At 39.4% G+C, this 22639-nt stretch overlaps 1 protein-coding gene across 2 annotated transcripts in view; it reads left to right on the top strand.

Annotated features, from left to right (window-relative positions):
* The window catches only part of LGR5 (leucine rich repeat containing G protein-coupled receptor 5), a 120437-nt gene extending 98712 nt beyond the window's left edge, over positions 1 to 21725 (top strand). For both annotated transcript variants that reach the window (XM_032645039.1, XM_032645038.1), the window contains 12 exons: positions 715 to 783; positions 2165 to 2236; positions 5819 to 5890; positions 6039 to 6107; positions 6249 to 6320; positions 9699 to 9764; positions 10924 to 10995; positions 14150 to 14221; positions 15047 to 15172; positions 16196 to 16341; positions 18058 to 18141; positions 19349 to 21725. In XM_032645039.1, the coding sequence (XP_032500930.1) occupies positions 715 to 783; positions 2165 to 2236; positions 5819 to 5890; positions 6039 to 6107; positions 6249 to 6320; positions 9699 to 9764; positions 10924 to 10995; positions 14150 to 14221; positions 15047 to 15172; positions 16196 to 16341; positions 18058 to 18141; positions 19349 to 20436 (2008 nt within the window). In that variant the 3' untranslated portion in view covers positions 20437 to 21725. The remainder of the gene's footprint in view (positions 1 to 714; positions 784 to 2164; positions 2237 to 5818; positions 5891 to 6038; positions 6108 to 6248; positions 6321 to 9698; positions 9765 to 10923; positions 10996 to 14149; positions 14222 to 15046; positions 15173 to 16195; positions 16342 to 18057; positions 18142 to 19348) is intronic.
* The last annotated feature ends 914 nt before the right edge of the window (positions 21726 to 22639 follow it).

The raw sequence follows: 22639 nt of genomic DNA, 5'->3' as shown, positions 1-22639 counted from the left end.
TTTGAGATTGTTTGGCCATTCCGTCTCTATGCAGGAAGGATGATAGAGAGCTTTGCCTCACAGACGTCACCCTTCGGATCTGAATCTTTATTTGTGACCGTGTGGAAATTCTAGACCTGAGGTTCTTCCTGAGAGTAGTACCCTGTACCACATAAGCCTCTCCAAAAGCAGGCTACCATCCTGGACCTCAGGCTGGGAGAAAGACAGGAACTGTACCAGAGTCAGGAACAAAGCCACTCTCCTAGATGTCCTCTAGGACATCTGAAAAGCAGTGGGACCAAGTCAGAGAATGGAGGAGGGGACCGGAAAGTGGATGTGGTTCAAGAGCCCCGAGGAGGGTACAGACTAGCTGGCAGCTTGGTGAGCAGGGTTCGGGTGAAGAGCTACAGCGGCCAGCCGCCAACACCTGGCCAAGTGTCCCTCCCGCTTGGACATTCACACTGCTGTATGTCCCCTCCCTTCCTTTAATGCCCAGTGCCATTGAGCCGTGACTCTTTGAAGTTTCTCATGACCAGTCTAATGACCATTTTAATGCAGATTCTTGCGGAATGATGGTGGTCAGCCAACCTACACAATCTCTCTTCGTGAAGAAAAGGAATGAGAATTGTTATCAATGATACTGGTCCATGGGAAGAGCATGTTAACGTTCCTTGTAAATGTAATATATATGAATTTTTAAGTGAAAAACTGAACATATTATTTACTTATTTTCAGAGATTTAAATTATAATAATCTTGATGAATTCCCCACTGCAATCAGGACACTGTCCAACCTTAAAGAACTGTAAGTAGGACAAATTTAGTGGGAGAACTATTCTTTGTGAATTTATATTAAAGTATGTTTGACTATTGCACCTAATACGACTTACTAGAAAAATTTAAAAGGTCATGTAAATAATGATTAACTACATCCAAAATATATTTTAATTTGCTTCTATCACCAACAAACGGCAGATAATCATTTTTTAATTTATAATGGATTTCTCTAATATATATATATATTAGAGAAAAGGATACATATTTCTTTAAGCCATACTCTTTTCCTAAGCCACATTTTCCCAACATTTATATACGTTATAGGTTTGATGAGAACTCTATCGGAATTCAGTTATTTGCTGAGCATTTCGAAAAGACAAACTTTCCTAGGTTGCATAGGACTGGATGAACACAATATATGTGCCTAGTGTAGTGCTAGATGCCTTCATATACATGATTTCATATTTTTTAATGTTTCATAAATCTTATTTAATTCTTAAAGAAACTCACCATTTTACTACAGTACAGCGAACTTTCAGCTATTAGGTTGCATGTATTGTCTTTCATATATTATAATTACTTTTCTTTGTACCTAAAAATGTGAATAACCTATGTAATGTTCTAACACTTGGAAAGGAAAATAAACACAGAGTCTATTCTCTTGGCAGAGAGACATAAGACACACAGCTAAAGGAGGTAGACAGCAGGGCTTGTTTATAAGAAAAAACCTCTATGTGGTTCAGCCTCAGGAAACCCCACACGGGGCTTAGCTGGGAAGTCATCATTGTCTGGGTCAGGCAGCCCCAAGACTGCCATTCACCTCATTCAGCCACAGGCCCACATAGACTAAAGACCATTGACTCTACCCCTCTGCCAGTCAGACAACATTAGCACCGACAGATGAGAATCAATTTGTTATTACAGACTCACTGGGCTGGGGCACCTTTCTTCAGCTCAGGAAATTTTGTCCTCTTAAGGAGATTACTTAAATCTCTGCTTCACTGCAGCTTAAGTCAATTTTCTCTTCTCCTGGCTTTAAATGGCGTAAAGAGGAGCGATCATAATCCTCTCTCCAAAGATGGTTTCCTCGGTCTCAAGTTGTTATACCATGATGCTCTATTGGATATTAACAGATGGATTTTCTTTTTATAGCATTAGGTTGTAAGTTTCCATAAAGCACAGTTATTATTTTCAGATTCTTTATTCCTCTTTCCAGATGACAGCTTGTGATATCTTTTTCTCCTAGAGAGTACGTGAGGGCACAAGCATTTCAAAATGCATAGAGGAATTTAACCTTATCCTCTAGTTACTAAAATTGCTGATTATTGCCACGGGTTTGGTGAGGGGACTATTAAATGATTTTACCCCACAGGTTATTTTCTATAAATTAGCTTTTCCTCTCTTTCTAGAGGATTTCATAGCAACAATATCAAGTCGATACCTGAGAAAGCCTTTGTAGGCAACCCTTCTCTTATTACAATGTAAGTAGCCATAGTTCTTTTCGATTTTTCTATCCTGCAATATAGCATGAATTGCACTTCTTTTAAACGTAATACAATAAATGTTCTATATTTGCCCAAGTTTTGTCTCGGTCACTGTAGTGTACATGGAGATGTTTTGCTAAGTTTCAGCCAAATGCTGAAGCAATTTTAGAGATTCTTTTTCTTAGGACCTACAATGTGCATTGCCTTGTGTTTGGTATCTTCAAATGCCTCGTGTCACTGCACAATAATCTTATGAAATGCTTTTTTGCTTATCTCTATTTCCTAAGGAATAAAACTGATTTTTAGAGCATCAATGTCAGGGTCACCTAGTCATTCAGAACTTGAACCCAAGTATAGTAGAAACATAAATTATTATGTTCTCACCCCCAAAAAGATAAATATATGATAAATAGTTAATTATCTAGGTTGGGGGAATCCATTCACCATGTATACATATATCCAATCACCACACTGTAAGCTTTAAATGTACAATTTTATATGTCAATTATACCTCAATAAAGCTGAAATAGAAATACATACATACATACATTATTATATATGATAGAGGTCCTTTACTGCAAGGAGGGGGAGACGAGGAGACTACTGCTTTACGCTAAGTAGCCGTTCGATACCCATTCATTCTCGAGTCCAAACACTGAGTTACATTTATACAAACTAGGATGCAATTCTGGAAAGGTGCATATGTTCTAGGAAGGTGTATATGAGGATCTGTATGCCATAATGGCATAAGATAGAGTTACAGCTTCAAAGTAGGATTAATTCTATGTTTCATATTTAGCACAAACAGAAAATTGATCCTGTGTAGGTACATATAGGAAGGTGAAAATACGTAAGTAATAGGCTGGCTCTTAAAAGACAACTGGCAGGTTTGGGACATAGTATTGGCCTAAGGTCATGGGTGGGGGGTCTGAAATATGGAGGAGAGTAAGGACGACTTCTGAAAAGGACTAGGGCACTAGTCCTAGGGCACTTCTTGGCAGATATTCCGCATCCTGTGCCAACTTGATAGAGAGGCTTTCTGGAGCCGTGTAGCATTTGTCACAAATGAGCTGGAATCCCAATTAGCCCTGACGACTGAGAAAAAAAAATACCATTCATCATTTCTGAAAAGTTCTGACAGTATGTTGGCAAACTAAGGGGGTTAAAGTTTGTTGCCAGTAAACATTAGTTCTCATTAGAGAGTATTTACATACCGAGAAGTTGGCAGATTGCATTGCCTTTCTTTGCCCCTTCTTTCCTTGAAGCCACAGGACTGGTTTTCTTAATCACCCTTTTGATATGTTAATACCCCTTGAAGAGGACTAACAGCCCCCCAATACTTATTAGCACTTCTCTCCACTCTTTGCTGGCCTTGACTGTTTTCTCCCGGAAGCTCTTCTGTCCTTGCTTCTGCCTCCATGTCTATCTCTGTCACTACCGTCCCCGCCCACACTCCCCCCAACCCAGATTTCTTTGCTTTCCTTGTCCATTGGCTACCCAGGCCTCATTTCTACCTCTGTAGTCCCCATCCTATTCATAACTTCTTTCCATCCCCTCTGCCACCAGCCCCTCTGCTAGCCATTACCTCTAGATTTCTACCAGTCTAAGGCTCACACCCCTGCCTCTACCACTAGCAGTGTGCTCACCCTGGAAGCACAGCATCCATGTTGTCATTCTCTTGCTGTGAAACATACAGTCAGTGTTGTCTGTTTACATTAAACGCCAACTCCTTTCCCTGACAGTCTCAGCTTTCCACATGGCCCAAGCCAGCCCTCCTGACCCATCCCTCAATTACCTTACGCCATAACCCAGACCAACTAAGCTACATTCATAGAACAGATCCCCTCCTTTATTTCCTTTGCTCCTATGGTTCCGTCCCCTCACTATGCTTGTCGAAATTCTGTTTTCCAGGGTCCATTTCAAATGGCATTTTCATGAAGTTTTTCTTGACCTCATGAGAGAACTCCCTCCTGAGAACCCTATAGCTCCGCCTTGTGTTTGTGATCCTTATGCCTTACGTACATAAGCATGTGTATTCATAGCTGCCCATTGTACTTACATGCACAGGTATATGTACATAATTACATACAAACAAGCATATAGTGTAGATAAGGGATAATGTAATATTCTGAGGACAACTCCATTTTTAAATTGTAAGATGTATAGTCCTCCTATAACCGAAGAGAATGTAAAAAAAGAATATATGTGTATATATATATGCCTGAACCACTTTGCTGTACACCTGAAACTAACACGACATTGTAAATCAACTATATTTCAATAAAAATATTTTAGAAAAAGATTTATAATAAAAAGATGTACAAGACAAAACAAACAAAAAAGGCCTATAGTCCAGCTCTAGCCCTTTCTCTTACCAGTTGTCTAATCGAAGGGAAAAGAAGAAGTCAGAGGGTGGGAGTACGGACGGGGATTTGGCATGTTGAGTGACAGCTATATCCCAGGTCCTGTGCCAGATGTTACATGTGCATTAGCTCTTTTAATGTGTACACAAAAACCCTACTACTAAGTATTATTACATTAGTTTAACAGATTAGAAAGTTGAAGCTCTGGGAGACAATGAGCTTACCAAGGTAACTGAGCCTCAGCTTCTTCCTCCAGAAATGAGGGAAATAGTACCTAAGTGTCTATGCCATGGATCTTATAAAGTTGGCAGGTGGATTAATTGAGCTCTAGATGTGAAAATGCTTTGTCAACCAGAGAGTCATATCCCCTTATTTGTTTGTTTTATCCCAACTGATTCCAAGCTTCTTTAGGGCAGGGACACCTTACCATTCTTATTTACATCCCCAGCATCTAGCATAATGCCAGGCACATAGTAGATAGCTAATGACAGCCTCCTTAATAAATCAGTCTTTAACTGCAAGCAGTACCTACCCTCATGCTTTGAGCATAAGAGACACCAATACATATTTGTTGAATTTAATTGAACTGGAAGGATGTCTCAGCTAAGAACTGTTTGTGGGACTCCATTGACCAGGCGGTTCAAATACCTTTACATTGAAAACATCTGTAAAACAAAATATTTTTGAAGTTCTAATAATGTCTTACCTTTTAGAGCAATCATTGATTTTTTTAAATCTAATGTTACAAAAACCCAGAGTAGCAAATTTCCTCTCAAATAATTTGAAGGATCCTTTGTGTGTGTGTCATAAGATTTGACCAGAGGATATGACCCTCATGTGACTATATAGAACTTCATCTTTCTTTAGCTAATGATATAACTGTCAGCACCTTGAACTACCTTTTGCCACTCAATGGATAGGCCACAGATATTGGAGGCAGAGGAAGAGCTTTAAGTATAACGGTAGTCAGTTCACTTGCTTTTCTCCATAGGAGCTGACATTCATATCTGCCTTGATGTCAGAGATTTTCAATTTTATGTAGTATGGATTTCTCACCAAAAGTCTCATAATACGAATGAAAATACTTTTGAGGTTTACCTGAAACCAAGTAATCAAAATTACACAAGTACATTGAAGGCATTTGTTGAAATTCTGAACAGGTGTTCATTTGTCATTCAAGTTTTATACTAAGACGTTGGTCTTTGGATTTTTTCAGACATTTCTATGACAACCCTATCCAGGTTGTTGGGAGATCTGCTTTTCAACATTTACCTGAACTAAGAATACTGTAAGTGTTTATTTCTCTTACAGATCATTTTCCCTTTGCAAGGTTGCTGTGAAGACCAAATGAACATTTCAAGTGCTTTGAAATGGCCATAAAAATGACCCCTTCCTAGAATCTTCTCCCAGTAATACTCATGTACTCCTCCTTCTAGGACTTTGAATGGTGCCTCACAAATAACTGAATTTCCTGATCTAACTGGTACCGCGAGCCTGGAGAGTCTGTAAGTACTTGGGTAGGCTCTTGACTTTGCCCAGAACTTGCACTACCCTTCAAGCCTGACCAGTCTTAACATCAGTGAATCAAAATATGTCACTGTGTGATGCCTAAATACAAGAATGATGTCTGGTTTGTGTTTCAACAGGACTTTAACTGGAGCACAGATCTCATCTCTTCCTCAGACTGTCTGCGATCAGTTACCGAATCTCCAAGTGCTGTGCGTGTCAGTAAAGCAATAATGTTGCGTAAACGGGGGTGAAATGACCAACATTATTTCAATAATCCTTTAAAAGAGGAGAAAGTTCTTTCCTCACAGGTTTTCAGAAGGTCAGGCCTCCTTTGCCTGCTTGGGGCCAGGGAAGTGGCTCTCAGATGTGACCCTGGTAATAATGGCAACGACGTACCCCTTGTTTCCAAGTCCCAAACAGTCTCCCATTAGAGTTTCAACTAACACACATTTCCCTTCAGAAAATGGATATGAACAAGCCAAAATAACTTCATTGCCCCCAGCCCCAAATCCCCTGCAGAGCAGGAAAAAAAAAAAAAAGAAAATCATGGATCAAAAACCCAATATGGATGCCAAAATGAAATTATCAGACCCACACAGACCTTGATAAAGGCAACCAAACATTCTTCCGGTATAGTTGCTGGTGCCATGTTCTAATGTTTCATCTAATGGCTAAACAGCTTGCATATGTTATTTCTGTTGAGTTAGGGCTTTTTTCCTCTGCCCTTCCCACATTTTACAAAAAGTAGTTTATAGGAACTGGGAGAGCCTTGTTCTGACCTTCCATGTTCAGCCTCCCCCCTCAACGCCCTGTGAGCACCTTCTCAAGCACTGCTGGGATGTAGTGAAAGCACCCTTAGTCTCTCGCATGGCTCTGTCCTCACATGGCAGACTTCTGCGGCAGTCGAACGCCTGTGATTCCACCACAAGCTTTCCGGAGTAACAGAACTACAAGCAGCTCTACAAATGTCAAGTGGAAGAATGGGAACATTCTTCAGTGATTCTGCCTTCCCCTCTCCCCAGCCCACTACGTCACTTTCAGGCCGCAGTTGCTCAGTGATAGGAGTCGCAATAAACCACATAACAGCCTTAAAGTGAGTCGTTCATGTATAAAGGAAGGGGATTAAGAACAAGTCTCCTCTTCCTCACCTCGTATCTCCCTAGAAGGTATAGATACAGGTGAGGAAAGAGAGAATTAGGGAAGTAAAGTACATCTGTCAAAATCACACTGCAAGAAAGGAGCAGAGTTCGAATTCAAATGCAGATGGTTTGATTGAATAACTGGGAGAACAAGTATAGACACCAGGTGGTGGAAATCTCAGGAGCCGTCTTTGAATTCTGCCCACCACACCCAGAATAAGCATAATTATCCTCATTTCTTCAGGAAGCTGGCTCGGTAACATGACCAGGATTTCACATACTGTAACTAATAAATAGGGAGCCAGTATTTAAATCGCATCTGTCTCCAGTATGTCACACAGCGAATGGTAAACCACCCGGGTCTAAAGCTGCATACACCGAGGCTGACTGGCGAACTGATTAAGAGCAAAAGCTCTGGGGTCTGTTTTTCTGGTTCAAATCCGGCCTCTATGCTATCACAGTATCTTGAGCGAGTTATTTATCCCTTCCGGGGCTCCATTTCCCAGCCTATAAAATAAGAGATGTAGCCACTTCCTTCAGGGGATCGTCACGAGGACGCAATAAGTTACTACACGTCAAACACTTATACCAGCACCTGGAGCACTGTAAACTTCTCGACCATGTTAGCTCTTCTCATCGTCTTCTCACTTCCTTTACACCATTATTCTTTCCTGGAGTGGAAACCTAGAAAGGCCTGAAAGACAGCAACTGCATTAATGACAGTATCCGGCCATTTTCAAAGCACGTCAGCCTGTAGCGTTGATTTGCTCTTCACAACAACCCTGCAAGATCAGCAAAGCAAGTATGTTCTCATTAAAGAAGAGAATTGAAAAAGACATCAATGCTTCGTCCAGCATATCAACGAAGTAGAATTAAAGTTGATAGTAGAACCCGGGGTCGTGACATTTACTCCACTCTGCTTTCTGTTCTGGAAGTACAGGTCTGAGAGCTCTCTTCCTTTGGCTGCGTCATCCACTGAGTAGCTGTTACATGAGGCAATGTCACTGTACATGAGCGATTTTGCCTCCAAGTTGCTTCTTCTCCATGGGAATGACTTGACTGTGTGTGGCTTTCCCCACTTACTAGCTGGTGATCTTAGTCTTTGCTCTGTATGGGAATCAACACAAATGTTTCCTTCATAAGGTGACCACAAAGATTAAATGAAATAATTCAGGTCAAGCTGTAAACACAGTGTCTATATATAAGAAGTGCTTGATCAATGCTAGCCATGAAAATCATTAGGTAATAGGTAGGAAGGTGGTGACACTGTGTCTTTATGTAGAAGAAGGTTTCATGTACCCTCTACTAAGAACTACACAGGAAGGATTGTTCCCCATGCTGTCTGTGGAAATGAGTGAACCAGATTATTATCAGCTTTGATAATATGTGTGTCCATTTTATCACATTCACTACTTTCCAAAAATAAACACCATATTGTTAATCAGCTGTATTTGTGCATAGGTGTGGGGCATTTTTGTTTTGGTTTGGTTTGGTTTGGTTTGGTCTTTCAAATCTCTAGTGTAAACTACAAATCTGTGTTTGCACACAGCTTTATCTGAATGATTCATGTGTAGTAAATTGAACTGTATTTCTACTTAAGTTCTATTTATTCAATAAATGTAAGATAAAGTGATCAATTTCAAAAATAAAGTAATTTAAAACCCTCTCAGAAAACAATATGGATTTTTCAGTTGCATAGTGGTGATCTGGTTTTAAGAATTAGAATCAGGCATGAAAGTGAGTTAGTTGATTAGCTGATAACTTCTAAAACAAGAGGCAAGATTTATATTTATATATATATATATATATATATATATATATATATATATATATATCTGTTACTTTATCTACCGGCTTTCTTTTTTTAAGCTTTCTGCAAATTACCATGGCTTGTTTTAGATTAGTTATATTATACTATAAATATGTCCAGATGTTTTTGTTATTCTGTAATTTGTTGAGTTTGGGCTGAAGACTTGCTTAGATTCTTTTTCCCCCCTTGTAATGATTGATTTCAAAGTTAGTGCTATGTTTTGAATTGTTGTTGGGATTCTTTTTCTGTTGATTAGAAAAGAACCAACAATGATTCTCTCAGCTGCAGATACAGCAGCTCTTAGAAACAGAGGCACAATTATTTAATTTAATTTGTACTCATTTCTGTAAGATAATAGCTAGAACATTGTAGATCATCACTAACAAAACATAAATAAATTCATTAAGTAAATTATTTAAATCAATTAAAGAAGTATAACAGTTACATTTCAGTTGACATCTGAATCTACTGCTTAATCTAATAACGCCTATGACTACCTGCCGCACATCAGGGCTGGGGAAAAGTTCATAGTCTGCCTTTGGGAGCTAGATCATGGTGGAGGGGAAAAGAGAGCAAAGCATGTTTCCTTACAATTAATATGTAACAGATTTTTCCCTTTTGTACCTTCTGTTTTTCAGAGATCTATCTTATAACCTGCTAGAAGATTTACCCAGTTTTTCAGTCTGCCGAAAGCTTCAGAAAATGTATGTCTGTAAGAGTCTCTAAGTCACCAAGCGCAAACCAAGAGCCAAAACTCACATTTCCAGGGGTCATTGGTTTGCTTACCCTGTGGTTCACTGGGGAGACATGTGATGCTTTCTCTTCTTACACACAGGAGCTGTGACTGTATAGGATGTCTGTAAAGTTGGGAGACATAGACGATATTATTTTACCATGCATTATACTATAAGTAAGGCATTTAGTATGTTGTGGGTTTTTTTTTTTCCTAACCTGGTATAGTAATGAACTGGGTTTATTTGAGCTTTGGAACTTTTTGGAACTTACACCTCCAATGAGTGGCATTATTTTTGTTTTGTTTTGTTTTTTTTCCTGAACACAAGTGAAGCTCATATGCACGGCATTACGTTTTAATATGGGGATACTTTTGTTGGTATGTTTGCTTCACAATAGTAACCTTCATGGGAATTCCCTGCCGGTCCAGTGGTTAGGACTTGGCACTTTCACTGCGGGGGCCCAGGTTTGATCCCTGGTCTGGGAACTAAGATCCGGCAAGCCGTGCGTGTGGCCAAAAAAAAAAATTTCTATTCTAAACCACAATAGTAAGCTTCAGAAGAGGTGCCGTATTAGTCATATTTCAGGTGCCATTGATGCCACTTATGCATGAAACATTTTAGAATTCCTCTCTGAAAATTGCCTCCTCCATAAAACATCAGCGTTGTTGCTTTATAGTCATGCTTTGGTTTTGGTCAAAACAATACTAACCATCTATCCTTTTCTGCTTAATTTTTCTCCGAATGCCTTTGGGCGAGGAAGGGAGGGGGGAAAAAATCCACCTTGAAAGGTAACAGCTTGACACTCCTGAAGACCCTCCAAGGACATAAGAAAGACTCAGAGGGCAGAGAGAGGCATCCTCAGGGTGTTTGAATGATGTTGGCATTTGGAATATAGCTTCAGATTCACCCAAAGGGAAGAGCGGCTTCGAAAGAGAGGCAATACTTTTTTATGTGGTTACATTGCAGTGTTCTTTTTTAAACAAAAAGAAATTTTTCTCAGTGTCACTCGGTAGTCGTAGTTCATGTGTTCCTGTGACCGAGGGCAGGTGACCCCTCTGTAAAAGTTCTCTGAAGACTAATCTTTGAAACCTGTGGCTCCGAAATGAATCTTTGGAACCTGTCATTTCAGAGACCTGCGACATAATGAAATGTGTGAAATTCGAGCCAACACCTTCCAGCAGTTGTTTAGCCTCCGCTCTCTGTGAGTACTCTCTCGTGGCAGCTTCCCCAACATCGAGCACTTTTTATCTCTTTTGGGTCTTCCCCTAATATTTTCTTTTCACTGTCTACTTGTACTGGTGGGCCTTTGTGCATGTATCTGCTAGGAGAAGGCAAATATTTTGCTCATGACCATTTCCAGGAACAGGTTCAAAAGCAGTAAATTTGCAATCTGCCCTCTGCCAGTCAGCAGACGTGAAACTCTGATAAAGAGGAAGGAAGCCAAGCTATTGAACTGCCTACAAAATGTGTTTCTGTTCCTGGCTGGGAATTGGCGGAGATTGTTCTGCCTGCAAAACCGGGGTGACCACACAGTTCTTCCTGCCTGTTTTTCTCTCCTGGTCAAACAGTTTTTCAATGTGAGTCTCTCTAAGTGCTTAAGAATCACCTGGAGGTGACTAAAAAATGCAGAGTCCAGGTTCTCACCTGCCTCATGAGTTAGACCCTCTGGAGTAGGGCCTGAGAATCAGTATTTTAACAAGTACACTAAGGTTTAAGCACAACTGTCCTGGAAAATGCTTCTGTTGCTCAGATGGCTAAGATTTGTAAATATTAAATTCCACTTTATGATTGAAAATACCATATATTTGACATATATTATAGATACTAATATATTATATAAATGTATAATATATTATATATTAATATATAATAGATTATTATATATATTAATATATATTGAAAATACCATAAATACCGCTCCACTCTGATGTGCTTTGCACATTCTGTGCTACAGGACTCAACACTCAGCACTGCCATCAGGTGGACCACACACTACCTGAAAATACCATATATTAACCATAAGTTTAAAAAAAAACGGTAACAGATTTTTTTGTGCATGACAGATTTTTTTCCATCCCGAAACTGGATTTCTGTGTAATTTTGGTGAACGGTGACAATATGTAATGTTTAAACTGCAGGATGGTGTTAAAAACCCTTTTTTCCCTAAAGTTTTTCTTAACATTTAAGAGACCATACCTTCATAAAATAATACCATTCCTCAAAACATTTTAAATTCACCTTGGAGAATCAGTTTCTCCCAAAAATTCACTTTGAAAATCATCTTGCTCTGAATTTAATTGTGTTGCCCTTTCCTTACTTTTGGTCTAAAATCGGCTTGTGAAGTTCTTTAACTTTTTAAAATAAATGTGAAACAAAGATATTGTACATTACCTACTTTTATTACCTGCCTTGTTCACCAGGTTGGAGTTGTGGCTCTTTCCAAAAGTTAGTTCTTTTTCAAATATATCAGAGGTCGATATATTTGATAACACTGTGTTGTACAATTGAAATTTGCTAAGAGAGTAGAACTTAAATATTCTTCACCAGACACCCATGGAATCACTCTCCTAGATCACTGTCATCACCCTCCTTACTGGACTTTCCACCATCAGTCTTTACCCATTCATCTCATTCTCCAAAGAGAATCTTTCTTAAGTAGAAATTGAATCATGTTACTTCCCTGCTTCAAAAATCTTCTGTTATTCCCCTATTGTCTTCAATACCAAAACCAAACTTCCAAGCACCATCCTTCAGAATCTGATTCCAACCCCCTGGAACACCTTCATCTCTCACCCACCAGTTCCCAGTCCCTTGACACATGGACCATTGTTTCTCCTGGTCCTGTCGCCCATTGGATTCCTCCCCACTCTTAACCTGCCCCTGTCCATCCCATAAGAACAACATCTCCTGTCTCTGAGCCCTCTCTACTCTGATGTGCTTTGCACATTCTCTGCTACAGGACTCAGCACTCAGCACCGCCATCAGGTACACCACGCCCTACCTGAAAACGACAAGAATTTTTTCATCTTCTTATCCCCAGCATCTAGTGCAGGTGGCAGGGCTTGCAACCCTCACTGGACACGTATTTGATGAGCAGCTCAACAGAAGACAGTCTCCTGCCCAATTCCCATTTGTAGCTTTCCCACTCCTTCCATGCCATTCCTTCCCCTCGTTAGCTGGAATTTTCTTTTGTTCTGCCATTGATGAAAGGAGAAAACTAAAAAGGCTTCCAGTTTTCCCCAGTTCAGGGGCCTTTCAAATGAGAATGTATATGTTCTGTGAATACCATTTATCCTAGTAACTCAGGGGGCCCAACACCATGAATAAATTACTTTTCTGTGCTAGAGAAAAGTTGACAGTGATCACTTTCAGTTTCCTCAAATGTCTACACTTTAGTTCCCTTCTGAGTTATGAATTTTAAAAATATGAATTTTAAGTTCATTGCTCTTTTTCTAAAATGTGGAATTTCTTATTCCTGTAAAATTATCTACATTTCATTACATATATGTCTGTGGAGGGAAGGGGTGAGTGAATTTTATTTCTCAATAAATTGTAGATTTTGTTATCAAAGGCTTTTATTTCTAACATATGCTAGCCCCTCTCTTCTTCATTTCCCAGTTAAGAATTAAATGTCCAGGGGCTTCCCTGGTGGCGCAGTGGTTGAGAGTCCATCTGCCGATGCAGGGGACACGAGTCGTGCCCCGGTCAGGGAAGATCCCACATGCCGCGGAGTGGCTGGGCCCGTGAGCCATGGCCCCCGAGCCTGCGCGTCCGGAGCCTGTGCTCCGCGACGGGAGAGGCCGCAACAGTGAGAGGCCCGCGTACCGCAAAAAAAAAAAAAAGAATTAAATGTCCATTCTCTCTATTGGGAATTTTTTAAAGAAGTATCTCTGTGTTTCTTTTAAGGCCTGACATACATGGACAATGTACACAAATTTTTGTTGAGTTTCATTACATATCCGGGGACATTTTATAACTTAAAATTTACTTGCCTGTCAGAGGGAGAGCCTCAGAAGTTCCTGTCTCTTCCAATTCCCTGACCCCTACTCATCTTAGAAATGCCCTAATAAAATTTTACAACCATGTTAAAGTCAACTTTTTAGCAAGAAGAGAGTAAAATCTAAAGTATCCACCTGAAGGATTTTCCTGGATTGATTTAAACAAGGTTGCTTTAAAATTCTCTCTTTCATCATTTTATACTATTAATATCTGCCTCTGAAAGATGATTTGATAAGTTAATTGCTCCTGTCCTGAATGGAAATTACATTTTGTTAGAAGAATGAATATATATGGTAAAACTTCACACAGTCTTCTTTTATATAATCCTCTCACTTGCCTTTTTTTTTTTTTAATAGGAATTTAGCTTGGAACAAAATTGCCGTTATTCACCCCAATGCATTTTCCACTTTGCCATCTCTAAGAAAGCTGTGAGTATTTCATGACTTGTTTATGGCATGTCTTTTAATAATTGGGCCCCATCTGATTAATCAAAAATGTTGGTTTTGCTGAAAAAGCCCTAGTGCACAGAATGCCCAGCCCTCAGTGTCTCCTGCACTGGAGCTGGATCACACCAGAAAGGAGCACCCCACTTCCCACCCCCCGCCCCTCCAAGGCCATGTGCGTCCTTATGTGGATAAATGACGATCTGGGTGACAGCTGGTTCTGGTGATTGAGGTGAAATTTTCCATTTTTGCTGAGCCATCAGGTGGAATGGACTAAGTAATCAGTTCAGTTCTAAAGGTCTTTCATTTTACAGTTTGCCATCTTGACTAATAGAAAATCTTCCTGTCCATTTTTTCCCTCCCTTTCCATCTCTTGCTCTTTCCTCTCCCTCTCTCCTGTGTCTCAGAGACAAAGAAGGAACTGGTCAGACAGAAGTTATGGCGAGAAGGAAGAAGATAAACCCTCAACAATGTTTTCCCCCTCACCCCTAACTTGATCTAGTCAGCACCACTTTTCAAATTATGTGTAGCACCCTCCACTTGATTTTCGATGTCCCCATCTGGCAAAATTAAGCTGAATGTAGAAATTACAATTTGGGTGTGATTAAAACATTTTTCTCCTGCAATTCTGATGGTAAATAGAAGAGTCGTTCAGGAGCTAAAACCAAAATGGTTCCTTTTACCATTAAGAGGAAGGACCCTGCTTAGAAGTTTTTATGGAGCAGTTTAATCATCTTTAGGTTGCTTTTTTAACATAATCGTTTTATGCTAACACAGACTAAAAGCCAATTGTTGTTTGATGTTTTGCAGGGACCTATCATCCAACCGCCTGTCGTCTTTTCCTGTAACTGGGTTACATGGTTTAACTCACTTAAAATTAACAGGAAATCATGCCTTACAGAGCTTGATATCATCTGAAAACTTTCCAGAACTCAAGTGAGTTTGTCATTAAAACTAATAAGATACATTTGTGGTCATGTGAAACAATAGACGTGTTATAGTGGTTTTCAAAATTTATGGGACTCTTTTGAATTGCATTTCATGCCTTCAAGTCCCCCACCCCTGGGGCATTGTTAGGACAAGCCCTGGAGTGGGAGAACGTGTCTTCCTGACCACACTTCCTTCCTTCTTCAAAGATGCCTCCTGGAACCACAGAGTTCATGGAAAGAGTTTGAAAACCATTGATCCATGAGATACAAACTAGGACATGTAATTAAATAACATTATAACATAATTGTACTCCTGTTGACATGTTTAAATTCGTCTTGCTTATGTATATGTTCTAATAAAATGTACTAAATTAATATTTGCTTGAGGAAGTAATGCTCTTTAAAACCTGTTACACTTATTAGCGATAAAGTCCCTTGAAAGATTTTATATATATATATATGTATATACACATATATATATCTGTATATATATTAAACCACAGTACTTTTTACATACTTTAAAACCATAACCCCAAAAGAGAGTTTAGAAAATAAAAGAGAGGGAAAAAAGTCTACAAATACCCTTAACCAAAGTTTTATGTTATTTCCTTCCAGATTTTGTTTCCAATGTATTTTTAATTGTTAGAATCACAGTACGTATACAAACTTATATCACCTTTTTGTCACTTTACGTTATGTCATACCATAAGCACTTTTTAATGGTGTTACAATTTTCCTAACAGTCATTTTTTAATGTTTTTATTATGGAAATTTTCAAACTCAAAAGTAGAGAAAATAATATATCCATCACTCAGCCTCAGCAACTGTCAACATTTCATGGCAATAATTTTTAATAACTCCGTTGTTATGAATAGCACGGTAATCAACATCTTTATGCACATAGTTAACACTTTAGATTACTTATTAAGGCTAAGATCCACAGGCAGAATTATTAAGTGAAAGATGAGCACTGTATTTAACAATCTATTTCTTTAAGTGTGTGTTTTTGTTTGGTTTTGTTCATTCAAAGGGTTATAGAAATGCCTTATGCATATCAGTGCTGTGCATTTGGAGTATGTGAAAATGTCTATAAAATTTCTAATCAGTGGAATAAAGGCGACAACAGCAGTGCAGATGACCTTCATAAGAAAGATGCTGGAATGTTTCAAGTTCAAGGTGAGAGCTGCTATGTCACTGTGATGAAATTGTGTCTGAACGGGGCTTGAAAAGTCATCGAGCAGATCATCTGAACTCCAAACAAGTCCCTATGTAATCTCTCCAGCAAGTTGAGGATCAATCCCACTTTTTAAAGATTCTTAGAGAAAGAGAAAACTCCTTTAGGATTCATTCTAAAAAGTCATCTTTTCTCTAAGGGATTTCTTAATACTTATATTTACAATTAGATCCCTTTTAGCACATATTGTCCTCAGGGGTAAATATTAAAATTGATTATCAATATTTTCATAAACTTTTTTGAGGGCCTTATCCCTGTGGATAACTTTTTCAAACATGCTTCTGCGCTTTTTTCTCCAGAAAATGCAATCTATTTTTATTCTTAAACCCCAGTGGGGAGTGGAGGATATAGACATTTTAGATGCCTCCATATTTCAGCAGAAGGGCTTAAGAATCCAACTTCTTATCCAACTAATCCTAAAACATTCTCCCCACCTACCCCCGACAAAGGCTAGCTGTCAGGAAAGTGAAATGAGATAATGTCTGTAAAGCACTTGGCTTTCCTTGAAGCAAGACCTGACTTAAATAGACAACAATGTACCTCAAACCACACCTGTGGTAATGAGGCAGTGCTCTGGGCAGCCCCCAATTTCCTTTCCCTGCCAACCTTGCAAGTTTGCACAGAGTCTAAATAGACTGGCTTTTCTTCCTTTGGGTCTTAATGATTTGTTGATTCCCAAGTAAGTACGATTCAGTCTGTCTGCACATTATCTTAACTTTTCTTCCTGCACACAGACCTGATTAAGGAGCTGATATTATAGCTAGCCTTTGGCTTTTTTATTTTAGGCTACAGCATATGTCTTGCTCTTGTTCTTGCTTTCATTTTTGCTTTTTCTGCCTCACCCACCCTAATTTCTACTATATTTATTCAACCCTCCCCCCCCAAAAATAAACAATTAGAGTGTCTACTGTGTGCCAGGCACTGTTCTATGCCCTAGAGGCACACAATGAACGAGAGAGACAAGGTTCTTCGTGGAGTTTATTTTCAAGGACAATGATTTGCAACCCTGGTCCATATATTGTAATCACACAGAAGCTTTTAAAAAACACTGGTGCCCAAACCTCACCCCAGACCAATTAAATCAGTAAGTGTGTTAGATCACAAAACTCCTGTTTCATGGATAGCTAATCCAAGCACCAGTTACTTGATTTGTCCTCTGTTAAGCAGAATTCCCCAGAAAGATTGAAACTTACTAATTCTCCCTCTTGTACTCAGAGAACACAGCTCAGAACATTTGCACTATAGCTATCTAAGTGTTAGAAAATCGGATAAAGTGGTTCTTCCACTGAACGGAGAGGCCCACGCTCTCTCTCTAATTTAGGTCAGTGCAATTTGGGGCCATCGTGAGCTCCAGGGAACAAGAACAGAATGAGAGAGCTTCGACGTTATGACAGGGAGTCCAGGGTTACTGTCCCTTGCCCCCAGTTCTGCTGAAATTCTGTCATATAGTAGCTTGAGTAGAACATCCCAAAGCAATTTTATAATAGACTTGCAAGAAAGCCCAGGGAAAAGTGGGATGTCTGACCCTCAGTTCCCTTTGAGACATTTCATGTCTCTAGGGCAATCCAGGACTCTCCTCCCTGGAAGTTGGCCCCTGAAAAGAGAGACAGAACTAATCATTCCAGAACTAATCGTTCCAGAACTTCTCATTCCTGCAGATGAGCGTGATCTTGAAGATTTCCTGCTTGATTTTGAGGAAGACCTGAAAGCCCTTCATTCGGTGCAATGCTCACCTTCCCCAGGTGAGAAAGGCATCAGACCTGCTCAGCAGCAGTACCCACCCTTAATTCTGAGGCCATCAGGGACATTTGGCTACACTTCAAGGCAAAATCTGTGCCATCTTTGCAGCTCATCAATATCCCACCCCATGGGGACCTTTAAAATACAAATGTTCGTTCCCTGGAGTTGGTCTCCATTCATAAATAGGATCTTTGTAGGAGACTTTTGATTCAGATTAATGGAAATGAAAGAACCAATCTTATAGTTAGAAGTATATGTAATTTTTAAAATAATATTAGCTATTTAGTCTGGTATGCAACAGTCTTGCTTCATGTAATCACTGATTTTTGACAGTGATTTCTTGTAAGTCTTCTCTAAATAGCTATTTGGTTAAAGCAAATAATAGTTTTAGAGATAAGTAAAAACTATATATATTATTCACTTAATTGTTTGTCCCATTCCCTGAAATAGGATAGACCAGTTGAAAAAAAAAAAGACAGCTGGGGAGGGCTGATATTTTATTTTCAACAATTTGATGGTTCCTTGCACCTAAACGTCAAATGTCAATCTAAACCTAAGACGACATTCTCATGAAATGCACCTTCATACTTCCTCTTCTAACATCACTGAGTATTTCCCTAGGATTCTCCTTCCCTGTTTACAGAACCTTTTTTGAAGCATTCTGGACAAATATCATAAAACGCCCAGGAGGGACTTCCCTGGTGGTCCAGTGGTTAAGACTTCGCCTTCCAATGCAGGGGGTGCGGGTTCAATCCCTGGTCGGGGAGAAAAGATCCCACATGCCTCCAGACCAAAACAACAAAACAAAAAAAAACAGAAGCAATATTGTAACAAACTCAAAAAAGACTTTAAATATGGTCCACATCAAAAAAAAAAAAAAAAACTTTATTAAAAAAAAAACAAAAACCAGAGATCTGACTTGTTACCTGGCCCTCACACTGCTGTATTTGGGGGACCTGAATCCAGTGATTTAAACTCCCCGGCTCCATTTCTCTGGGCATAGCTTGAAAATCTGGGCACCCGGTATGTTCACCTTTACATTAAATAGTGGTTTAATAAAGTGGAGTGTGCCATAAGGGAACTGTGTGTTACCATGGCTGTTACTGGTCTCTATCTCTTGGTGTCCTAACAAGAGAGACAAAGAGGTAATTTGGCAAAAGTTGTGAACACTAATTTGATACCCAGTCTTTTTCTTCCTTGGACTTCTAGGCCCTTTCAAACTCTGCGAATACCTGTTCGGTAGCTGGCTGATCCGCATTGGAGTGTGGACCATAGCAGTTTTGGCCCTGACGTGTAATGCCCTGGTGACTTCAACCGTGTTCAGAGCCCCTCTGTACATTTCCTCCGTAAAACTGTTAATTGGGTTAATAGCCGTGGTGAACATGCTCACGGGGGTCTCCAGTGCTGTGCTGGCTGGCGTGGATGCCTTTACTTTTGGCAGCTTTGCGCAGCACGGTGCGTGGTGGGAGCAGGGGGTCGGCTGCCAGGTCGTCGGGTTTTTGTCCATTTTTGCTTCGGAATCCTCGGTTTTCCTGCTTACCCTGGCAGCCCTGGAGCGTGGGTTCTCTGTGAAATGCTCTGCAAAATTCGAAACGAAAACTCCTTTTTCCAGTCTGAAAGCAATCGTTGCGCTCTGCGCCATGCTGGCGGCGACCATCGCCGCGGTTCCTCTGCTGGGCGGCAGCGAGTACAGCGCCTCCCCGCTCTGCCTGCCGCTGCCCTTTGGGGAGCCCAGCGCCACAGGCTACATGGTGGCCCTCGTCTTGCTCAATTCCCTTTGCTTCCTCGTGATGACCATTGCCTACACCAAGCTCTACTGCAATTTGGAAAAGGGAGACCTGGAGAATATTTGGGACTGTTCTATGGTGAAGCACATTGCTCTGTTGCTCTTCACCAACTGTATCCTATACTGCCCGGTGGCTTTCTTGTCCTTCTCCTCTTTACTGAACCTCACATTCATCAGCCCTGAAGTAATTAAGTTTATCCTTCTGGTGATTGTCCCCCTTCCTGCATGTCTCAATCCCCTTCTCTACATCCTCTTCAATCCTCATTTTAAGGAGGATCTGGGGAGCCTGGGAAAGCAAACCCACTTCTGGACAAGATCGAAACACACAAGCCTGATGTCTATTAACTCTGATGATGTTGAGAAACAGTCCTGTGACTCAACCCAGGCCTTGGTAACCTTCACCAGTGCCAGCAGAGCCTGTGACCTGCCTTCCAATTCTGGGTCACCACCAGCTTATCCAATGACCGAAAGCTGTCATCTTTCATCTGTGGCATTTGTCCCATGTCTCTAATTAATATGTGACAGAAAGTTTTCAAAAATTGAAAACCCAAAAATGTGAGGTTGAGTATATCAGAGCAGTAACTAAAAAGAGCTGAGTTGAAACTTGATTTAAAAAAAAAAAAAAACCTCTCAGTGTCAAAAAGCTGATAATTATTGATACAAGAGAGTGAAAAATAAGTCTAAATGCTGCTTATATAACTTGTTCAAGCTATATAACTCAGTCACACTCTTCAGGTAAGCCTAAAATATATATAAATATTTTAAAAACAGATTGAACTGTTCAAAAAATTCTCCATGATTTCAATTGAATTCTTTTTCAACTCACTTGCTTACGAAAGGGGTTTTAAACCAGAGAAACCGTTCATATATGGTTGGAGGTATTAGGAAAATAAGAGTTTTTAAATGGCCTACATTACTAAGTAATGGTTGTGACCAGTAGGATTTCATTTTAATGACCATGTGGAGATGTTTTAGTACTGCTTCACCTTTCCTCAGAAAGGGTCCTTCCAGGTCACCAACACCCCTGTGAATGGATAACTAAGGCACTATTAACTTCTCATTCACAGTCACACCATTCTTAGAGATGCTAGATTTTATGTATCGGCACTTCCACCCTCAGTGGAATAAAACTGCTTACAAATACTTTGAAAGGAAAATGAACTTAAATTCATAAATTGCCACGAAGGCAATGATGTACAGATGAGGTCTTGTCTAATTCATTTTTAACCCCTTGGTGCCCAGAGGTTCGAAGAAAACTCCATTGCCGGCAATGGACATTCGCAGAAAAGACGGTAAGCAACCCGGGAGTATTTTCCCCCTGGGTGAGTGCACGTTTTTCACAGGAGGTTTTGTCACTTGATTCAAACTGATGTGCATCATGAGGTAACAATCAAATGCAGGCAGAGCGTAAACTAAATCCACTGACATAACTTCTCACAGGTACCTCTAGTAGCTTTAGCAACAATGTCTGAAACCACTTTTGACTCAACAGGAACTCGGTAATATATTATCCTGTTTATTTAGCTTGGTTTTAGCTATGTTGTCTTTGGATCAACCTACCTGATGTCAAGAACATGACTTCTCTGCTTATTCCATATTTAATACATGTGTTAGGTATTGTACAAGGCAAAATTATTAAATACTAAAGGTCAAAGGATTAATTAATAATTTCTATTATACTACATTAGCTTCACTACATCCAAACCAAAAGTCTGTTAGGTAGATTTATTTTTATATAAGCATGTTTATTTTGATCAGATGTTTTAACTTGGAATTGAAAAAAATACATTTATGAGATGTTTTATAAGATGTATAAATATAGAACTGTATTTATTACTATAGTAAAGATTCAGTAATACTAAGGACCATGATAATAAACCATGTACAGTGGCATATTCTTCCATATATATTGTGTTTCTCTGCCCATTTTCTTTAAATTCATTAACTGTATGTAATATATGTAAATGTATATAGTACCTGTAAATAGACTCCAAACTTGCTTTTCTATTAGGTACAAAATAAAAGAAATTTGTAATAAAATGTGTGACTATAAAACAAAATATTTTCAAGTGCTTTATTGATCCCATAGGCAAATACATTGTGTCCTAAATGTTTTGAGGTTTAAATACATTTGCTATCTAAGTATTTGCACTTCGGTATTTTAAGTATTCTGGACTTGTCTTAAGAAGTAAATCTTTCACAAGAACAAATCAAAATATCTTTACCAACTCCTAGATTGTTTTAACTATGACTGATAAGCCATTTTTGTCATGACAAATGACTTGGTGAAGTTCACTTTCCCCAGTGATAGTTTGGACTTCATAGCCAGAATCTACTTCTTTTGCAATGTAAAAAGAAAAAAACACAATTAGAAAGAAATGCATAAATAACAAACCAACCCTAAAATCATTCAACATGAACATGAGTTTTCCATAAATTTTTCCTTTAAAGAAAACATATTTTATGACCATGTCAAGGCCAAAAGATAAATACATGTGATTCTCGGGGCACAAAGAAATACACTAGTCCCCTTTAGTTCTCATCCCCCAAAACATAAGAAATGAAATGATTTTTCTAAACACCTAGTGCTAGACCCTCCCAGCTTCGATGATGATTCCTGCTCTGCCCGTACAAATTGTAAAATGAAACCATCAAGTAGTAGTTGAAGCCTCAGCATTATTGCTAAGATGAACCCATATCGACTGAGTACCTCC

This window comes from Phocoena sinus, chromosome 10 (assembly GCF_008692025.1).
Source record: "Phocoena sinus isolate mPhoSin1 chromosome 10, mPhoSin1.pri, whole genome shotgun sequence".
NCBI lineage: Eukaryota > Metazoa > Chordata > Mammalia > Artiodactyla > Phocoenidae > Phocoena > Phocoena sinus.
Note: the sequence above shows the minus strand (reverse complement) of the source record. Positions and strands in the feature narration are given on the sequence as shown.